Below are 22,104 nucleotides of genomic sequence, written 5' to 3' on the forward strand. Positions count from 1 at the left end.
TAGTAATAAAACTATTGGGTATCACTATCCGGTTCTGTTCTGAAATAAGAAGATTTTAGTGACAGACTTTTTAAGCTGACTGACTGTGATGCTAATGGGATATATGATGCCATCAAGAAGTCCTTGAAAAATGATAGGTTGGAGTTTCAAAACCTTTTTGCAGTTGGCACAGACAGTGCTTCTAAGATGACAGTTGTTGATATTGGAGTGTATGCTAAACTCAAGTTAGAAGCTTCTCATCTGATACTGATCAAGTGCAGTGAGCTGTGTCTCATGCTGCAGCAGAGTATCCTTAGGAACCTGGATTTTATGATCAGAGAGACCTATGATTGGTTCTCCCTCTTGCTGTTCGCCAAGAAATGTACAAGGATATCTTTTCTTTGATCAGTGATGGTCAAGCTCTAATGAAATTAATACAGCTAAGCCAGACTCGATGGCAGTCAATTGAATCAGCAGTTGTCAGAATACTGTTGTGGGTTGAACTTAAGACTCACTTTGAAATGGCAGTATATGGTGAAAGGTGTTACACAGCTCAGATCCTTTATGACATATTTTGTGACAAGAAAAACCATGCCTTCCTGATATTCCTGAAGCATATTCATAAAGAAGTCCAGTGTGTAAATAAGAAATTTGAAGCAAGGGTACAGGATCCAACTTTGCTAAGTGACCATATTCAACTTACTGATTCCATAAGTTCTAAGGTCTTCATCCCAGGCAGAAAATTATAAAATAGATAGTTTTAAGTTTAGATGTCTTTCAAAGGAAGTAAGAGTATACAGTTATATGTAGTTCTAAGATATTGATATCTTTTAAAGGAAGCCAAAATATGCAGTTCTCTTCAGATAATTTTAAGTATTTAGATATCTTTTTCTTGCTAAAAAGCCTAAGTAATCATGAAGTTCCAGTACTCTTCTAGTTGCACAGAATCGATCAGATCAGGTACAGGGTATCATTTATAGGCCAGTGATATTGAACTTTAGTAAAGAATACATGAATATTCACATTATTTTCAGGTGGTGCGAGGTGATGATCAGGTGGACACCATCCCATCAGAACATCTTGTACCTGGGGACTTGATGGTGATACCACGCCAAGGATGCATGATGCAGTGTGATGCTGTTCTCTTGAAGGGGAATTGCATAGTTAATGAATCCATGCTTACAGGAGAGTCTGTTCCAGTTACGAAGACTTCTATTGTTGATCGCCCAGACGTTATTTACAATGATAAGGTAGGCTAATTGGAATTTTTCATAATTGTCACATACACATGTTGTATGGGAGAGTGAGTGGTTCCAGGTGAAATTGGGTGTGCTGTAGGGGTGAAATCACCATGGCTGTTTGATATATTTATGGATGTTGTGGTAAAGGATGTACATGTAATGTATGCAAATTGGAGGTGGTAGGGGGTTCTGAGAAGTGAGTCAGGTGTTGTTAGTTGATGACACAGCACTGGTGGCAGATTCAAGTGAGTAACTGCAGAAGTTGGTGTCTGAGTTTGGGATAATGTGTGAATGGAGGAAGTATTGAGTAATATGAATAAAAGCAAGGTAAAATTTTAGGTTTAGCTGTATAGACAGACAGCTTATTTGGGATGTGAGTTTGATTGGAGAAAACTTGGATAAAGTGAGGTGTTTAAGATATTTAGTAGTGGACATGGCAGCAAATGGATCCATGGAAAAGGGGAGAGTCATAGGTCGGGTGAGGGGCTGAAGGTTCTAGGAGCATTGAGGAATTTACGGAAAGAAAAGTTTATCTTAGAGAGCAAAAATGGATATGTGTGAAGATATAGTATAGTCACAGTGATGTTATATGGATGTAAGGCTTGTGCTATAGATGTGAATTTGTGTTAGAAATTAAATGTTTGTGGAAAATATGTGGTGTGAGGAGGGTTCATTGAGTAAATAATGATAGCTTTAGAGAGAGTTGTGGCAATAAGACAAGTTTGGTTGAAAGAGCTGAAGATGTACGGAAACGGTTTGGACATGTGGAGAGAATAAGTGAATGAGGAGAGGTTGACAAAGAGGATATATGTGTCAGAAGTGGAGGAGATAAGGAGAAGGGGGATATGAAATTGGAGATGGAAGGATGTAGCAAAACAGATTTTGAGTGCTTGGGACCTGCACATGTAGGAGGGTGAAAGACGTGCATGGGATGGAGCAAATTGGATTGATGTGGTTTACAGGGGTCAGCTTGCTGTCATTAGACTAGCCAGGGCATAATGAAGCAGCCAGGAGAAACCATGGAAAGGTCTGTGGGGCTTTGTTGCGGATAGAGGGCTGTGGTTTCAGTGTATTAACATGTCAGCTAGAGAATGGATGTGATTGAATGAGGCCTTTTGATTGTCTGCCCCTGGTGCTACCTCACCTATGTGGGAAATGGCAAACAGTTGTGAAAGAAGGAAAAAGATATAGGTTGTGGGAAGAGGTGCAATTTAGAATGAAGGTTAAAGAAAGTTTGTTGATGGTAATACAGAGTTTGGACAAAGATAAATCTTATAAACAAATGAAGAACAAAGACTGTGCAGTATAAAGCTATAAATAGAAGTCCCTTAAAGAATAGTATCTATATATGAAGACTTTAGAGGACAGTATATATCAGTAACTCCACTGGAGTTCATTAGTTAAGGAGACTCTATTGCCGTGGCCACCCCTTAAGGGAGTTCCTGAAGGGAACAGGCATCAGAGATATAGATGGATAAATAGTTAGATGAATATCAATAAAAAGAAAATAGACTTTAGGGGAGACTGAGAATTCAGGTGAATAAGAGTAGAAGAAAGTATCTGAAGGGATGGAATGTATACTAGATAAGTTCAGGAGAATGCTACTTTGAAATGATGAAATTTGTGAGTTTAAAAGAATATTTTAAAGAACTTTGGAAGTTAAGCTTGAATAGATGTGTCTATTGGCACAGGAGAGAGAGAGAGAGAGAGAGAGAGAGAGAGAGAGAGAGAGAGAGAGAGAGAGAGAGAGAGAGAGAGAGATTTGGAAATGGAAGACATTACAGAGGGAGTAAAAATTAGGGATTAAACCTTTTAGAAATGAAAAAAATTGAGAAATGAATTGAGGTAAAACTGGTTTGAAGTGAATATGGGCAGTATGTACAGAAGAAGAATGAAGTAGTGAGGTGCATGATGATTGGATGAAGGTAGTAATTGCTTCATTTTATGAATGAAAAGGAAGTCAAGATGAGTATAAGAATTATGAAGGAATAAGGAAAGCTTCTTAAGGTATTAAAAGTAGTAAGTTTTTTCATGAGGGTAAGGCATGTGTGCACTAGATAAGTTCAGGAGAATGCTACTTTGAAATGATGAAATTTGTGAGTTTAAAAGAATATTTTAAAGAACTTTGGAAGTTAAGCTTGAATAGATGAGTGTATTGGCACAGGAGAGAGAGAGAGAGAGAGAGAGAGAGAGAGAGAGAGAGAGAGAGAGAGAGATTTGGAAATGGAAGACATTACAGAGGGAGTAAAAATTAGGGATTAAACCTTTTAGAAATGAAAAAAATTGAGGAATGAATGGAGGTAAAACTGGTTTGACGTGAATATGGGCAGCATGTACAGAAGAAGAATGGAGTAGTGAGGTGCATGTTGATTGGATGAAGGTAGTAATTGCTTCATTTTATGAATGAAAAGGAAGTCAAGATGAGTGTAAGAATTATGAAGGAATAAGGAAAGCTTCTTAAGGTATTAAAAGTAGTAAGTTGATAGAGATGCTCTGTGGAAGGTGTTGAGAATATATGGTGTGGGAGGAAAGTTGTTAGAAGCAGTGAAAAGTTTTTATCGAGGATGTAAGGCATGTATACGTGTAGGAAGAGAGGAAAGTGATTGGTTCTCAGTGAATGTAGGTTTGCGGCAGGGGTGTGTGATGTCTCCATGGTTGTTTAATTTGTTTATGGATGGGGTTGTTAGGGAGGTAAATGCAAGAGTTTTGGAAAGAGGGGCAAGTATGAAGTCTGTTGGGGATGAGAGAGCTTGGGAAGTGAGTCAGTTGTTGTTCGCTGATGATACAGCGCTGGTGGCTGATTCATGTGAGAAACTGCAGAAGCTGGTGACTGAGTTTGGTAAAGTGTGTGGAAGAAGAAAGTTAAGAGTAAATGTGAATAAGAGCAAGGTTATTAGGTACAGTAGGGTTGAGGGTCAAGTCAATTGGGAGGTGAGTTTGAATGGAGAAAAACGGGAGGAAGTGAAGTGTTTTAGATATCTGGGAGTGGATCTGGCAGCGGATGGAACCATGGAAGCGGAAGTGGATCATAGGGTGGGGGAGGGGGCGAAAATTCTGGGGGCCTTGAAGAATGTGTGGAAGTCGAGAACATTATCTCGGAAAGCAAAAATGGGTATGTTTGAAGGAATAGTGGTTCCAACAATGTTGTATGGTTGCGAGGCGTGGGCTATGGATAGAGTTGTGCGCAGGAGGATGGATGTGCTGGAAATGAGATGTTTGAGGACAATGTGTGGTGTGAGGTGGTTTGATCGAGTGAGTAACGTAAGGGTAAGAGAGATGTGTGGAAATAAAAAGAGCGTGGTTGAGAGAGCAGAAGAGGGTGTTTTGAAGTGGTTTGGGCACATGGAGAGAATGAGTGAGGAAAGATTGACCAAGAGGATATATGTGTCGGAGGTGGAGGGAACGAGGAGAAGAGGGAGACCAAATTGGAGGTGGAAAGATGGAGTGAAAAAGATTTTGTGTGATCGGGGCCTGAACATGCAGGGGGGGTGAAAGGAGGGCAAGGAATAGAGTGAATTGGAGCGATGTGGTATACCGGGGTTGACGTGCTGTCAGTGGATTGAATTGGGGCATGTGGGGCGTCTGGGGTGGGCCGTGGAGGGCTGTGTGGGTGTGTATGTTTGCGTGTGTGGACGTGTGTGTGTGCATGTGTATGGGGGGGGTTGGGCCATTTCTTTCGTCTGTTTCCTTGCGCTACCTCGCAAACGCGGGAGACAGCGACAAAGTATAATAAATAAATAAATAAGTTTTTTCTTGAGGGTAAGGCATATGTGCAAGTAGGAAGATAGGAGGATGAGTGGTAACAGGTGAAGATGGACCTGCATCAAGGGTTTGTGCTGTTGCCATGGCTGTTTAATTTGCTCATGGATGAAGTGGTAATAGGTAAGTATAAAGGTCTTGTAGCAAGGGGTTGGTCTCCAGTAAGCTCAGGTTGTAAAGGCATGGGAGATAAGTCAGTGGCTGTTTGCAGATGACATAGCTCTGGTGTCACACTTGAGAGAGGTACTCTGGAGGTTGGAGTCTGAGGATGGGAGAGCATGTGAAAAGTGGAAGTTGAGCATTTATGTGAACAAAAGTAAGATAATAAAGTGCAGCTGTGAGGCAAGATACGATAGTTTGAGTGTGATTGGGACTGGAGAGGACTTGGAGGAAGTGAAGTCCTTTAGGTAACTGGGATTGGACATAGTAGTAGATCGATCTTTAAGGGTAGAAGTGTATTACAGGGTAGAAGAGTCTGAGGTCCTAGGTGTATTGAGAGGCGTGTAGTAGAGGTCAGTGTCTGGTAGAACAAAGAAGGGTTTCTTGAAAGGTATAATAGCCATGACAGAGTTTTATGGATGTAAATCTTAAGCCATGAATGCAAACGAATAGAGAGAGGGAATGTTAGAAATTGAATTCCTGAAAACCACATGTGGCATCATGTGGGTTGATCATGTAAGAAATTACAGTCTAAGAGAGAGTTGTGGTTGTAAGTGCAGTTTGATTGAGAGAGTTGACCTTGGTGTGCTGAAATGGTTCGAACATATGAAGAGGATGAGAGAAGTAGTGATCAAGAGGACCTGTGTGTGAAGGAGAGGAAGCAAGAGGAAGTACTTACCTATCATTACACTTGATGAAATTTTGCAAGACTGGGAGGGGTTAGCTTGTAGCACTCACCACATATCATGTTTGTTAAATTATACGTTTTCTCTGTTGCCTTATTTCTAGCATAATTATCAGTCCGAGGTGTATTGGGGATTGACTTCAACGCTAGATCTTGATTTATTTTATATCTTTCTTTCGTTGCTCTATGGATATTTCTTATTTTTCGTGTTATTACACTATATACAGTAATCTTTTTTCATTTTTTTAGGACACTTGCATTTTTTTGCCTGATATTGTACATAGTTGTGTACAGGTGAAGTTTTTATGATCAGAAAACCATGCATCAAATAAGGGGTCACCCCATTCATGAGCAATGTTGTTTAGGGGTTAAAATCTGGCCACCATTTACAGTGGACCCACTTTATATGACATTATATCATAAGAATGGGACCAAGAATTACTGCTATAAAATGTTTATTTAACACTTGTAGCTATACAAAAAATATTTGTATGCTACCATCTTTAGATTGCATTATCGATAGGGATAGAAACATGTTAAATTTAGCATATACGGAAAACCTGCCAATGTTTGTTCTTATATTCATTATTACTCAGCTTAACATGACAGAGCTAGATTATCATCATTCCAGTCGATGATTCTTAGGGTTTAACATATATGGAGTCTGGAATTTATTGATGATGAGTTTGAGAAGTATATTCTATTGGATCCAAGTTAAAGTATCTCAGATCTTTCATCGACAAATTCCTTAAGTTGGAAGAGAAAGCATTTATAGAGTTAAAACCTAAACGTTCCCTTGATACCAATAATCTTTTAGTTCTTCCCTTTTAGTGATAATTTTATAATGCGTCTCAGGTTGTTTAAATCTGTTAATGTAAATTTAGCCTTCAGGAGTAACAATACTATAAAGAATATTTCAATTAAATAAATCAGAAAGTTCTGCTGGCTTTGTTTGCACAATACCTTGTCAAAACTGTAATATGTTTTATGTTGGGCAGGCTGGTAAGGATGTTTATGTTTAACTTAAGCAACATAGATATAGTATTAGGACAGGATAAGAATGAAATATTTTGTTTTATCATGTTAAAAATTATGACCATCGTATTGACGGGAGTGATGCCAGTTCAATTATTAACTGTAACTCCTTTATCACAAGAAATATCATTAAATCTATTATTAGATACACAAAGAATTGTAATAATAACATTAGTGAAGGTCTGTAGAAATTGGATAGCTATGCTGAAGGCAAAATTTTTAAACAGTTCCCTTTTTTGTCCACATAATAAAGATTTTATGACGGACATGTTGCCAGACCTGAACACACCAACCTGAACACCAACATCTGGTAATGCTTGTATACCAATGGTGTCTTAGTTATCTCTCACCCTTGGATATCAACTGACTCTTCTACATCTGTCTCTTTCTTGTATCTTCCCTGATGATATGATCATTACACAAAAGCACATTTGGGGACTTATCATGTTTCATTTTCCTGTTTGTTTTTTTTTTTTGCATCTATTTCAATTTCTGAAAGGGGAGACATTAGAAGGAGTCAAGCTGGGAGTGCTCGTCCTCCTTGAAGGCTCAGATTGGGGTGTCTAAATGTGCGTGTGGATATAACCACAATGAGAAGAAAGGAGAGATAGGTGATATGTTTGAGGAAAGAAACCTGGAGTGAATCGAAGTTCAAGAGTAAAGGGGAAAAGTGGTTTAGGAAAGTCATGGGAGTAAAGTCAAGGGTTGGTTGGAGTAACGTCAGGGGTTGGTAAGAGGACTGGAGCTAAGGAAGGAGTAGCACTACTCCTGAAGCAGTTGTGGGAGTATGTGATAGAGTGTAAGAAAGTAAATTCTAGATTGATGTGGGTAAAACTGAAAGTGGATGGAGAGAGATGGGAATGGGATGTATTTAGAAAATCAGTGATGGATTGCGCAAAAGATGCTTGTGGCATGAGAAGAGTGGGAGGTGGGTTGATTAGAAAGGGTAGTGAGTGGTGGGATGAAGAAGTAAGAGTATTAGTGAAAGAGAAGAGAGAGGCGTTTGGACGATTTTTGCAGGGAAAAAATGCAATTGAGTGGGAGATGTATAAAAGAAAGAGACAGGAGGTCAAGAGAAAGGTGCAAGAGGTGAAAAAAAGGGCAAATGAGAGTTGGGGTGAGAGAGTATCATTAAATTTTAGGGAGAATAAAAAGATGTTCTGGAAGGAGGTAAATAAAGTGCGTAAGACAAGGGAGCAAATGGGAACTTCAGTGAAGGGCGCAAATGGGGAGGTGATAACAAGTAGTGGTGATGTGAGAAGATGGAGTGAGTATTTTGAAGGTTTGTTGAATGTGTTTGATGATAGAGTGGCAGATATAGGGTGTTTTGGTCGAGGTGGTGTGCAAAGTGAGAGGGTTAGGGAAAATGATTTGGTAAACAGAAGAGGTAGTAAAAGCTTTGTGGAAGATGAAAGCCGGCAAGGCAGCAGGTTTGGATGGTATTGCAGTGGAATTTATAAAAAAAGGGGGTGACTGTATTGTTGACTGGTTGGTAAGGTTATTTAATGTATGTATGACTCATGGTGAGGTGCCTGAGGATTGGCGGAATGCATGCATAGTGCCATTGTACAAAGGCAAAGGGGATAAGAGTGAGTGCTCAAATTACAGAGGTATAAGTTTGTTGAGTATTCCTGGTAAATTATATGGGAGGGTATTGATTGAGAGGGTGAAGGCATGTACAGAGCATCAGATTGGGGAAGAGCAGTGTGGTTTCAGAAGTGGTAGAGGATGTGTGGATCAGGTGTTTGCTTTGAAGAATGTATGTGAGAAATACTTAGAAAAGCAAATGGATTTGTATGTAGCATTTATGGATCTGGAGAAGGCATATGATAGAGTTGATAGAGATGCTCTGTGGAAGGTATTAAGAATATATGGTGTGGGAGGCAAGTTGTTAGAAGCAGTGAAAAGTTTTTATCGAGGATGTAAGGCATGTGTACGTTGCGGAAGAGAGGAAAGTGATTGGTTCTCAGTGAATGTAGGTTTGCGGCAGGGGTGTGTGATGTCTCCATGGTTGTTTAATTTGTTTATGGATGGGGTTGTTAGGGAGGTGAATGCAAGAGTTTTGGAAAGAGGGGCAAGTATGAAGTCTGTTGGGGATGAGAGAGCTTGGGAAGTGAGTCAGTTGTTGTTCACTGATGATACAGCACTGGTGGCTGATTCATGTGAGAAACTGCAGAAGCTGGTGACTGAGTTTGGTAAAGTGTGTGAAAGAAGAAAGTTAAGAGTAAATGTGAATAAGAGCAAGGTTATTAGGTACAGTAGGGTTGAGGGTCAAGTCAATTGGGTGGTGAGTTTGAATGGAGAAAAACTGGAGGAAGTGAAGTGTTTTAGATATCTGGGAGTGGATCTGGCAGCGGATGGAACCATGGAAGCGGAAGTGGATCATAGGGTGGGGGAGGGGGCGAAAATTCTGGGAGCCTTGAAGAATGTGTGGAAGTCGAGAACATTATCTCGGAAAGCAAAAATGGGTATGTTTGAAGGAATAGTGGTTCCAACAATGTTGTATGGTTGCGAGGCGTGGGCTATGGATAGAGTTGTGCACAGGAGGATGGATGTGCTGGAAATGAGATGTTTGAGGACAATGTGTGGTGTGAGGTGGTTTGATCGAGTAAGTAACGTAAGGGTAAGAGAGATGTGTGGAAATAAAAAGAGCGTGGTTGAGAGAGCAGAAGAGGGTGTTTTGAAATGGTTTGGGCACATGGAGAGAATGAGTGAGGAAAGATTGACCAAGAGGATATATGTGTCAGAGGTGGAGGGAACGAGGAGAAGAGGGAGACCAAATTGGAGGTGGAAAGATGGAGTGAAAAAGATTTTGTGTGATCGGGGCCTGAACATGCAGGAGGGTGAAAGGAGGGCAAGGAATAGAGTGAATTGGAGCGATGTGGTATGCCGGGGTTGACGTGCTGTCAGTGGATTGAATCAAGGCATGTGAAGTGTCTGGGGTAAACCATGGAAAGCTGTGTAGGTATGTATATTTGCGTGTGTGGACGTATGTATATACATGTGTATGGGGGTGGGTTGGGCCATTTCTTTCGTCTGTTTCCTTGCGCTACCTCGCAAACGCGGGAGACAACGACAAAAAAAAAAAAAAAAAATGCACCTGGTCATAAGAAAGAGCATGAAAGGCAAGTGTTTTAGGAGCAGCTGAGTGAGTGTGTTGGCAGCTTTGATAAATGAGGCCAGATTTTAGGGATGGGTGATTTAAATGCAAAGGTAAGTAATGTGGCAGTTGAGGGTATAATTGGTAAAACTAGGGTACTGAGTGTTGTAAATGGAAATGGTGAAGTGCTTGTGGATTTGTGTGCTGATGAAGAACTTATGATTGGGAATACCTGGTTTAAAAAGAGAGATATACATAAGTATACATATGTGAGTGGGAGAGATGGTCAAAGGGCATTATTGGATCACATGTTAATTGATAGTTGTGTAAAAGAGATACTTTTGGATGTTAATGTGCTGAGAGGGGCAGCTGGAGGGATGGCTGATCACTATCTTGTGGAGGCAAAGGTGAAGATTTGTAGAGGTTTTCAAAAAAGAAGAGTGAATGTTGGGGAGAAGGAGTGGTGAGGGTAAGTAAGTTTGGAAAGAAGACTTGTGTGAGGAAGTACCAGGAGAGATTGAGTGCAGAATGACAAAAGATGAGAGCAAACGACTTGATGGGGAGTGGGTGAGGAATGGGATGCATTTAGGGAAGCAGTGATGGCTTGCACAAAAGATGCACGTGGCATGAGAAAGGTGGGAGGTGGACAAATTAGAAAGGGTAGTGAGTGGTGCACTGAAGAAGTAAAAGTTGCTAGTGAAAGAGAAAAGAGAGGCATTTGGATGATACTTACAAGGAAGGAGTGCAAATGACAAAGATGTATAATAGAAAGTGGCAGGAGGTCAAAAGAAACGTGCAAGGGTTGATAAAGAGGGCAAATGAGAGTTTGGGTGACAGAGTATTATTAGATTTTAGGGGGAATAGAAAGTTGTTTAGGAAGGAGGTAAATAACATGTGAAAGACAAGAGAACAAATGGGAACCGGCAAAGGGGGCAAGTGGGGAAGTAGTAACTGGTAGTGATGAAGTGAAAAGGAGATGGAGTGAGTATTTTGAAGATTTGTTGAATGTGTGGCAGATATAGAGTGTTTTGGTCGGGGTGGTGTGTGAAGTGAGAGGGTCAGGGAGAATGGTTTGGTTAAGTGAGAAGAGATAGTGAAAGCTTTGTGGAAGATGAAATCTGGCAAGGCAGCAGATTTGGATGGTATTGCAGTGGAATTTAAAGAAAGTGGGTGACTGTTATTGGTTGGTTGGTAAGGATATTCACTGTATGTATGGATCATGGTGAAGTGCCTGAGGATTGGCGGAATGCATGCAGTGCCATTCTACAAAGGCAAAGGGGATGAAGGTGAGTATTCAAACTACAGAGGCATACATTTGTTGAGTTTTCCTGGGAAACTGTATGGGAGGGTATTAATTGAGAAGGTGAAGGCGTGTACAGAGCATTAGATTGGGGAAGAGCAGTGTGGTTTCAGAAGTGGTAGAGGATGTGTGGATCAGGTGTTTGCTTTGAAAAATGTGTGTGAGAAATTATTAGAAGAAGATATGGATTTGTACATTTGTAGCATTTATGGATCTGGAGAGGGCATATGATAGAGTTGATAGAGATGCTTTGTGGAAGGTCTTAAGAGTATAAGGTGGGAGGTAAGTTGCTGGAAGCAGTGAAATGTCTTTACCAAGGATGTAAGGGATGTGTACAAGTAGGAAGAGAGGAAAGTGATTGGGTGGGGTTGTTAAGGAGGTGAATGCAAGAGTTTTGGAAAGAGGGGCAAGTATGCAGTCTGTTGTGGATGAGAGAGCTTGGGAAGTGAGTCAGTTGTTGTTCACTGATGATACAGCACTGGTGGCTGATTCGGGTGAGAAACTGCAGAAGGTGGTGACTGAGTTTGGTAGAGTGTGTGAAAGAAGAAAGCTGAGAGTAAAAGTAGATAAGAGCGAGGCTATTAGGTACAGTAGGGTTGAGGGACAAGTCAACTGGGAGGTAAGTTTAAATGGAGAAAGACTGGAGGAAGTGAAGTGTTTTAGATGTCTGGGAGTGGATTTGGCAGAGGATGGAACCATGGAAGCGGAAGTGAATCATAGGGTAGGGGAGGGGGCGAAAGTTCTGGGAGTGGTGAAAAATGTGTGGAAGTCGAGAATGTTATCTTGGAAAGCAAAAATGGGTATGTTCAAAGGAATAGTGGTTCCAACAATGTTATATGGTTGCAAGGCGTGGGCTGTAGATAGAGTTGTGCGGAGGAGGGTGGATATGCTGGAAATGAGATGTTTGAGGACAATATATGGTGTGAGGTGGTTTGATCGAGTAAGTAATGAAAGGGTAAAAGAGATGTGTGGTAATTAAAAGAGTGTGGTTGAGAGAGCAGAAGAGGGTGTACTGAAATGGTTTGGTCACATGGAGAGAATGAGTGAGGAAAGATTGACCAAGAGGATATATGTGGCAGAGGTGGAGGGAACGAGGAGAAGTGGGAGACCAAATTGGAGGTGGAAAGATGGAGTGAAAAAGATTTTGAGTGATCGGGGCCTGAACATGCAGGAGGATGAAAGACGTGCAAGGAATAGAGTGAATTAGAACGATGTGGTATACCGGGGTCGACGTGCTGTCAATGTATTGAACCAGGGCATGTGAAGCGTCTGAGGTAAACCATGGAAAGTTGTGTGGGGCCTGGATGTGGAAAGGGAGCTGTGGTTTCGATGCATCATATATGACAGCTAGAGACTGAGTGTGAATGAATTTAGCCTTTGTTGTCTTTTCCTAGCGCTACCTCGCGCAAATGCAGGGGAGGGGGTTGTTATTTCATGTGTGGGAGGATGGCAACGGGAATGAATAAGGGCAAACAGTATGAATTATGTACATGTGTATATATGTATATGTCTGTGTGTGTGTGTATATATGTATGTCTGTGTGTGTATATATATATATGTATATGTCTGTGTGTGTGTATATATATATATATATATATATATATATATATATATATTTTTTTTTTCATACTATTTGCCATTTCCCGCGTTAGCGAGGTAGCGTTAAGAACAGAGAACTGGGCCTTAGAGGGAATATCCTCACCTGACCCCCCTCTCTGTTCCTTCTTTTGGAAAATTAAAAAATAAAAAAAAAAAACAAGAAAGGGGAGGATTTCCAGCCACCCGCTCCCTCCCCTTTTAGTCGCCTTCTACGACACGCAGGGAATACGTGGGAAGTATTCTTTCTCCCCCATCCCCAGGGATAGTATATATATATATATATATATATATATATATATATATATATATATATATATATATATATATATATATATCTTTTTCTTTCAAACTATTCGCCATTTCCCGCATTAGCGAGGTAGCGTTAAGAACAGAGGACTGGGCCTTTGAGGGAATACCCTCACCTGGCGCAATTCTCTGTTCCCTCTTCTGGAAAATTAAAAAAAAAAACGAGAGGGGAGGATTTCCAGCCCCCCGCTCCCTCCCCTTTTAGTCGCCTTCTACGACACGCAGGGAATACGTGGGAAGTATTCTTTCTCCCCTATCCCCAGGGAAAATATATATATATATATATATATATATATATATATATATATATATATATATATATATATATATATATATCTTTATATATATATATATATATATATATATATATATATATATCTTTTTCTTTCTTTTAAACTATTCGCCATTTCCCGCGTTAGCGAGGTAGCGTTAAGAACAGAGGACTGGGCCTTTTTTGGAATATCCTCACCTGGCCCCCTCTGTTCCTTCTTTTGGAAAATTAAAAAAAAAAAAAATATATATATATATATATATATATTTTTTTTTTTTTTTATACTTTGTCGCTGTCTCCCGCGTTTGCGAGGTAGCGCAAGGAAACAGACGAAAGAAATGGCCCAACCCCCCCCCATACACATGTATATACATACGTCCACACACGCAAATATACATACCTACACAGCTTTCCATGGTTTACCCCAGACGCTTCACATGCCTTGATTCAATCCACTGACAGCACGTCAGCCCCGGTATACCACATCGCTCCAATTCACTCTATTCCTTGCCCTCCTTTCACCCCCCTGCATGTTCAGGCCCCGATCACACAAAATCTTTTTCACTCCATCTTTCCACCTCCAATTTGGTCTCCCTCTTCTCCTTGTTCCCTCCACCTCCAACACATATATCCTCTTGGTCAATCTTTCCTCACTCATCCTCTCCATGTGCCCAAACCACTTCAAAACACCCTCTTCTGCTCTCTCAACCACGCTCTTTTTATTTCCACACATCTCTCTTACCCTTACGTTACTCACTCGATCAAACCACCTCACACCACACATTGTCCTCAAACATCTCATTTCCAGCACATCCATCCTCCTGCGCACAACTCTATCCATAGCCCACGCCTCGCAACCATACAACATTGTTGGAACCACTATTCCTTCAAACATACCCATTTTTGCTTTCCGAGATAATGTTCTCGACTTCCACACATTCTTCAAGGCCCCCAGAATTTTCGCCCCCTCCCCCACCCTATGATCCACTTCCGCTTCCATGGTTCCATCCGCTGCCAGATCCACTCCCAGATATCTAAATATATATATATATATATATATATATATATATATATATATATATATATATATATATATTTTTTTTTTTTTTTTTTTTTTTCAAACTATTCGCCATTTCCCGCGTTAGCGAGGTAGCGTTAAGAACAGAGAACTGGGCCACTGAGGGAATGTATAGATTTGTATATGTGCATGTGTGGACGTGTATCTATATACATGTGTATGTGGGTAGGTTGGGCCATTCTTTCGTCTGTTTCCTTGCGCTACCTCGTATGATGAATAAATATAAATAGTTTGTGGTGTGAGGTGGTTTGTTCGAGTACAAAATGAAAGGGTAAGAGAGATGTGTTGAAATAAAGAGTGTGGTTGAGAGAGCAGTAGAGGATGTGTTGAAATGGTTTGGACATATGGAGAGAATATATGGAGAGGATATATATATCAGAGGTGAAGGGAACAAGAACAAGCAGGAGGCCAGATTGGAGGTGGAAGGATGGAACGAAAAAGATTATGAGCGATTTGGGCCTGAACATACAGGATGGTGAAAGCCAAGCAAGGAATCGAGTGAATTGGAATTATTTGGTATACTTTGGTCGACGTGCTGTCAGTAGACTGCACCAATGTCGGGGGTAAACCATGGAAAGGTCTGTGTGGCCTCAAATTGGATAGGGCGCTGTGGTTTTGGTGCATTACACATGACAGCTAGACTGAGTGTGAATGAATGAAGCCTTTTTGTCTGTTTTCTGGCGCTACCCTGGTGAAGCGGGGGGTAGCGATGTTTTTCCTTTGTGGTGGGGTAGCGACGGGAATGGATAAAGGCAAGCAAGTATGAATATGTACATGTGTATGTATGTATATGTTGATATGTATATATACGTATATGTGCATATATGGGCGCTTATGTATATGTATATGAGTATTTGAGTGGATGAGCAATTCTTTGTCTTTTCTGGCGCTACCTCGCTGATGTGGGAAAGCGACTGAGTATAATAATGTGTGGGAAAGTGATTGAATATAATAATGATAAAGAAAAAAGGTAATGATAATGATTTTAATGATAATTATAGGAGAGAAAGAATACTTCCCACATATTCCCTGCGTGCTGTAGAAGGCAACTAAAAGGGGAGGGAGTGGAGGCGGGAAATCTTCCCCTTCCTTTTTACTTTTCAAAAAGAAGGAACTGAGAAGGGGGGATATTACCTCAAATGTTCCATCACCTGTTCTTGATGCTACCTTGCTAACATGGGAAATGGTGAATATGTATGAAAGAGAAAAATAGTAATGATGATGAATTTATTCATTTATCATACTTGTTTGCCATTTCCTTTGTCAGTGAGGTAGCAACAGGAAAGATTCAGAGTGGCCCATCCACTCACATACACATGCACACATATATATGTATGTGTGTGAAGTGCCTAATGATTGGCAGAATACATGCATAGTGCCATTGTACAAAGGCAAAGGGGATAAAGATGTGTTCAAATTACAGAGGTATAAGTTTGTTGAGTATTCCTGGGAAATTATATGGGAGGGTGGATATTGATTGAGAGGGTGAAGGCATGTACAGAGCTTCAGATTGGGGAAGAGCAGTGTGGTTTCAGAAGTGTTAGAGGATGTGTGGATCAGGTGTTTGCTTTGAAGAATGTATGTGAGAAATACTTAGAAAGCAGATGGATTTGTATGTAGCATTTATGGATCTGGAGAAGGCTTATGATAGAGTTGATAGAGATGCTCTGTGGAAGGTATTAAGAGTATATGGTGTGGGAGACAAGTTGCTAGAAGGCGTGAAAAGTTTTTATTGAGGATGTAAGGCATGTGTACGTGTAGGAAGAGAGGAAAGTGATTGGTTCTCAGTGAATGTAGGTTTGCGGTAGGGGTGCCTGATGTCTCCGTGGTTGTTTAATTTGTTTATGGATGGGGTTGTTAGGGAGGTGAATGTAAAGAGTTTTGGAGAGAGGGGCAAGTATACAGTCTGTTGTGGATGAGAGGGCTTGGGAAGTGAGGCAGTTGTTGTTCGCTGATGATATGGGCGAGAAACTGTAGAAGCTGGTGACTGAGTTTGGTAAAGTGTGTGAAAGAAGAAAGCTGAGAGTAAGTGTGAATAAGAGCAAGGTTATTAGGTACTGTAGGGTTGAGGGACAAGTCAATTGGGAGGTAAGTTTGAATGGAGAAAAACTGGAGGAAGTGAAGTGTTTTAGACATCTGGGAGTGGATTTGGCAGTGGATGGAACCATGGAAGGGGAAGTGAGTCACAGGGTGGGGAAGGGGGCAAAAGTGCTGGGAGCATTGAAAAATGTGTGGAAGTCGAGAACATTATCTCAGAAAACTAAAATGGGTACGTTTGACGGAATAGTGGTTCCAACAATGTTATATGGTTGCAAGACGTGGACTATAGATAGGGTTGTGCGGAGGAGTGTGGATGTGTTGGAAATGAGATGTTTGAGGACTATGTGGTGTGAGGTGGTTTGATTGAGTAAGTAATGAAAGGGTAAGAGAGATGTGTGGTAATAAAAAGAGTGTGGTTGAGAGAGCAAAAGAGGGTGTATTGAAATGGTTTGGTCACATGGAGAGAATGAGTGAGGAAAGATTGACAAAGATGATATATGTGTCAGAGGTGGAGGGGACGAGAAGTGGGAGACCAAATTGGAGGTGGAAGGATGGAGTGAAAAAGATTTTGAGCAGTCAGGGCTTGAACATACAGGAGGGTGAAAGGCTTGCATGGAATAGAGTGAATTGGAACAATGTGGTATACTGGGGTCGATGTGCTGTCAGTGTATTGAACCAGGGCATGTGAAGCATCTGAGATAAACCATGGAAAGTTTTGTGGGGCCTGGTTTTGCAAAGGGAACTGTGGTTTCATGACATGACAGCTAGAGACTGAGTGTGAATGAATGTGGCCTTTGTTGTCGTTTCCTGGTGCTACCTCACTCACACACAAGGGGAGTGGGGTGTCATTTCATGTGTGGCGGGGTGGTGGCAGGAATGGATGAAGGCAGCATGTATGAATATGTGCATGTGTATATATGTATATGTCTGTGTATGTATATGTATGTATATGCTGAAATGTATAGGTATGTATATGTGCATGTGTGGGCAGTTATGTATATGCATGTGTATGTGGGTGGGTTAGGCCATTCTTTCGTCTGTTTTCTTGCGCTACCTCGCTAACACGGGAGACAGCGTCAAAGTATAACAGATAGAAATAAATATGTATGTATATATGTGCGTGTATGGACGTGTATGTATATACATGTGTATGTGGGTGGGTTGGGCCATTCTTTTGTCTGTTTCCCTGCACTACCTTGCTAACGCGGCAGACAGCGACAATGTATGATAGAGTATATATATATATATATATATTATCCCTGGGGATAGGGAAGGAAGAATACTTCCCACGTATTCCCTGCGTGTCGTAGAAGGCGACTAAAAGGGGAGGGAGTGGGTGGCTGGAAATCCTCCCCTCTCGTTTTTTTTTTTTAATTTTCCAAAAGAAGGAACAGAGAAGGGGGCCAGGTGAGGATATTCCCTCTAAGGCCCAGTCCTCTGTTCTTAATGCTACCTCGCTAATGCGGGAAATGGCGAATAGTATGAAAGAAAGAAAGATATATATATATATATATACCACAGTATATATATATACCCAGTATACCACATCGTTCAAATTCACTCTATTCCTTACATGTCTTTCACCCTCATGTATGTTCAGGCCCCGATCGCTCAGAAACTTTTTCATTCCATCCTTCCACCTCCAATTTGGTCTCCTGCTTCTCCTTGTTCCCTCCACCTCTTTGTCAACCTTTCTGCACTCATTCTCTCCATGTGTCCAAACCATTTCAAAACACCATCTTCTGCTCTCTCTCAACCATACGCTTTTTGTTTCCATACATCTCTCTTACCCTTTCATTACTTACTCATACTACCTCACACCACATATTTTCCCCAAACATTTCATTTCCAACACATCCACCCTTCAAACATACCCATTTTTGTTCTCTGAGATAATGTTCTCTCTCTCCACACATTCTTCATCGCCCCCAGAACCTTTGTCCCCTCCCCCTTCCTTTGACTCACCTCTGCTTCCATGATTATATCCCTGGGGATAGGGGAGAAAGAATACGTCCCACGTATTCCCTGCGTGTCGTAGAAGGCGACTAAAAGGGAAGGGAGCGGGGGGCTGGAAATCCTCCCCTCTCATTTTTTTTTTTTTCTCCAAAAGAAGGAACAGAGAAGAGGGCCAGGTGAGGATATTCCCTCAAAGGCCCAGTCCTCTGTTCTTAACGCTACCTCGCTATCGCGGGAAATAGCGAATAGTATGAAAAAAAAAAAAAAAAAAAAATATATATATATATATATATATATATATATATATATGTATTATTTTTTTTTTATTATACTTAATTGCCGTCTCCCACATTAGTGAGGTAGCACAAGGAAACAGACAAAAGAATAGCCTAACCCACCCACATACACATGTATATACATAAATGCCCACACATGCACATATACATACCTATACATTTCAATGTATACATACATATACATACACAGACATTTACATAAGTACACATGTACATATTCATACTTGCTGCATTCATCCATTCCCATCGCCATCCCGCCACACATGAAATAGCATTCCCCCTGTAATTTGAACATTCACCTTTATCCAATTTGCCGTTGTACAATTGCACTATGCATGCATTCCGCCAATCCTCAGGCACTTCACAATGAACCATATATACATTGAATATCCTTACCAACCAATCAACAACACAGTCACCCACCTTTTTAATAAATTCCACTGCAATACCATCTAAACCCGCCGCCTTGCTGGCTTTGATCTTCCACAAAGCTTTCGCTACGTCTTCTCTGCTTACCAAACCATTCTCCCTGACCCTTCTCACTTCACACATCACCTAGACCAAAACACCCTATTTCTGCCATTCTCAGGCACTTCACCATGAACCATATATACACTGAATATCCTTACCAACCAGTCAACAACACAGTCACCCACCTTTTTAATAAATTCCACTGCAATACCATCTAAACCCACCACCTTGCTGGCTTTCATCTTCCACAAAGCTTTCACTACCTCTTCTCTGTTTACCAAACCATTCTCCCTGACCCTTCTCACTTAGCACATCACCTAGACCAAAACACCCTCTTTCTGCCACTCTTATCATCAAACATATTTCACAAACTTTCAAAATACTAACTCCTCCTTCTCACTTTATCACTACTTGTTATTACCTCTCCATTTGCCCCCTTCACCGATGTTCCCATTTGTTCTCTTGTCTTGCACACTTTATTTACCTCCTTTCAAAACATCTTTTTATTCTCCCTAAAATTTAATGATACTCTCTCACGCCAACTCTCATCTGCCCTCTTTGTTACCTCTTGCACCTTTCTCTTGACCTCCTGCCGCTTTCTTTTTTACATCTTCCAGTCATTTGCACTATTCCTGTGCAAAAATTGTCCAAAAGCTTCTCTCTTCTCTTTCACTAACAATCTTACTTCATCCCACCACTCACTACCCTTTCTAATCTGCGCACCTCCCATCTTTCTCATGCTACAAGCATCTTTTGTGCAAGCCATCACTGCTTCCCTAAATACTTCCCATTCCTCCCCCACTCCCCTCATGTCATTTGCTCTCACCTTTTGCCATTCTTCACTCAATCACTCCTGGTACTTCCTCACACAAGACTCCTTTCCAAGCTCACTTAGTCTCACCACTCTCTTCACCCCAACATTCTCTCTTCTTTTCTGAAAACCTCTACAAATCTTCACCTTCGCCTCCACAAGATAAAAATCAGCTGCCCCTCTTAGCACATTAACATCCAAAAGTCTCTCTTTCACACGCCTACCAATTAACACGTAATCCAATAATGCTCTCTGGCCATCTTTCCTACTTACATACATATACTTATGTATATACATATACTTATGTATATGTATATGTATATACATATACTTATGTATATACATACACGTCCACACACGCAAATATACATACCCATACATCTCAATGTACACATATATATACACACACAGGCACATACATATATACACATGCACACAATTCACACTGTCTGCCTTTATTCATTCCAATCGCCACCTCGCCACACATGGAATAACATCCCCCTCCCCCCTCATGTGTGCGAAGGTAGCGCTAGGAAAACACAACAAAGGCCCCATTCGTTTACACTCAGTCTCTAGCTGTCATGCAATAATGCCCGAACTACAGCTCCCTTTCCACATCCAGGCCCCACACAACTTTCCATGGTTTACCCCAGACGCTTCACATGCCCTGATTCAATATATATATATATATATATATATATATATATATATATATATATATATATATATATATATATATATTGTACAAAGGCAAAGGGGATAAGAGTGAGTGCTCAAATTACAGAGGTATAAGTTTGTTGAGTATTCCTGGTAAATTATATGGGAGGGTATTGATTGAGAGGGTGAAGGCATGTACAGAGCATCAGATTGGGGAAGAGCAGTGTGGTTTCAGAAGTGGTAGAGGATGTGTGGATCAGGTGTTTGCTTTGAAGAATGTATGTGAGAAATACTTAGAAAAGCAAATGGATTTGTATGTAGCATTTATGGATCTGGAGAAGGCATATGATAGAGTTGATAGAGATGCTCTGTGGAAGGTATTAAGAATATATGGTGTGGGAGGAAAGTTGTTAGAAGCAGTGAAAAGTTTTTATCGAGGATGTAAGGCATGTGTACGTGTAGGAAGAGAGGAAAGTGATTGGTTCTCAGTGAATGTAGGTTTGCGGCAGGGGTGTGTGATGTCTCCATGGTTGTTTAATTTGTTTATAGATGGGGTTGTTAGGGAGGTAAATGCAAGGGTTTTGGAAAGAGGGGCAAGTATGAAGTCTGTTGGGGATGAGAGAGCTTGGGAAGTGAGTCAGTTGTTGTTCGCTGATGATACAGCGCTGGTGGCTGATTCATGTGAGAAACTGCAGAAGCTGGTGACTGAGTTTGGAAAAGTGTGTGGAAGAAGAAAGTTAAGAGTAAATGTGAATAAGAGCAAGGTTATTAGGTACAGTAGGGTTGAGGGTCAAGTCAATTGGGAGGTGAGTTGGAATGGAGAAAAACTGGAGGAAGTGAAGTGTTTTAGATATCTGGGAGTGGATCTGGCAGCGGATTGAACCATGGAAGCGGAAGTGGATCATAGGGTGGGGGAGGGGGCGAAAATCCTGGGGGCCTTGAAGAATGTGTGGAAGTCGAGAACATTATCTCAGAAAGCAAAAATGGGTATGTTTGAAGGAATAGTGGTTCCAACAATGTTGTATGGTTGCGAGGCGTGGGCTATGGATAGAGTTGTGCGCAGGAGGATAGATGTGCTGGAAATGAGATGTTTGAGGACAATGTGTGGTGTGAGGTGGTTTGATCGAGTGAGTAACGTAAGGGTAAGAGAGATGTGTGGAAATAAAAAGAGCGTGGTTGAGAGAGCAGAAGAGGGTGTTTTGAAGTGGTTTGGGCACATGGAGAGGATGAGTGAGGAGAGATTGACCAAGAGGATATATGTGTCGGAGGTGGAGGGAACAAGGAGAAGAGGGAGACCAAATTGGAGGTGGAAAGATGGAGTGAAAAAGATTTTGTGTGATCTTGGCCTGAACATGCAGGAG

At 41.0% G+C, this 22,104-nt stretch overlaps 1 protein-coding gene across 5 annotated transcripts in view; it reads left to right on the forward strand.

Annotated features, from left to right (window-relative positions):
- LOC139756002 (polyamine-transporting ATPase 13A3-like) overlaps positions 1–22,104 on the forward strand; it is a 417,344-nt gene that overhangs the window by 206,697 nt on the left and 188,543 nt on the right. For all 5 annotated transcript variants that reach the window (XM_071674925.1, XM_071674926.1, XM_071674927.1 and 2 more), the window contains one exon: positions 1,014–1,229. In XM_071674925.1, the coding sequence (XP_071531026.1) occupies positions 1,014–1,229 (216 nt within the window). The remainder of the gene's footprint in view (positions 1–1,013; positions 1,230–22,104) is intronic.

This window comes from Panulirus ornatus, chromosome 20 (genome assembly GCF_036320965.1).
Source record: "Panulirus ornatus isolate Po-2019 chromosome 20, ASM3632096v1, whole genome shotgun sequence".
NCBI lineage: Eukaryota > Metazoa > Arthropoda > Malacostraca > Decapoda > Palinuridae > Panulirus > Panulirus ornatus.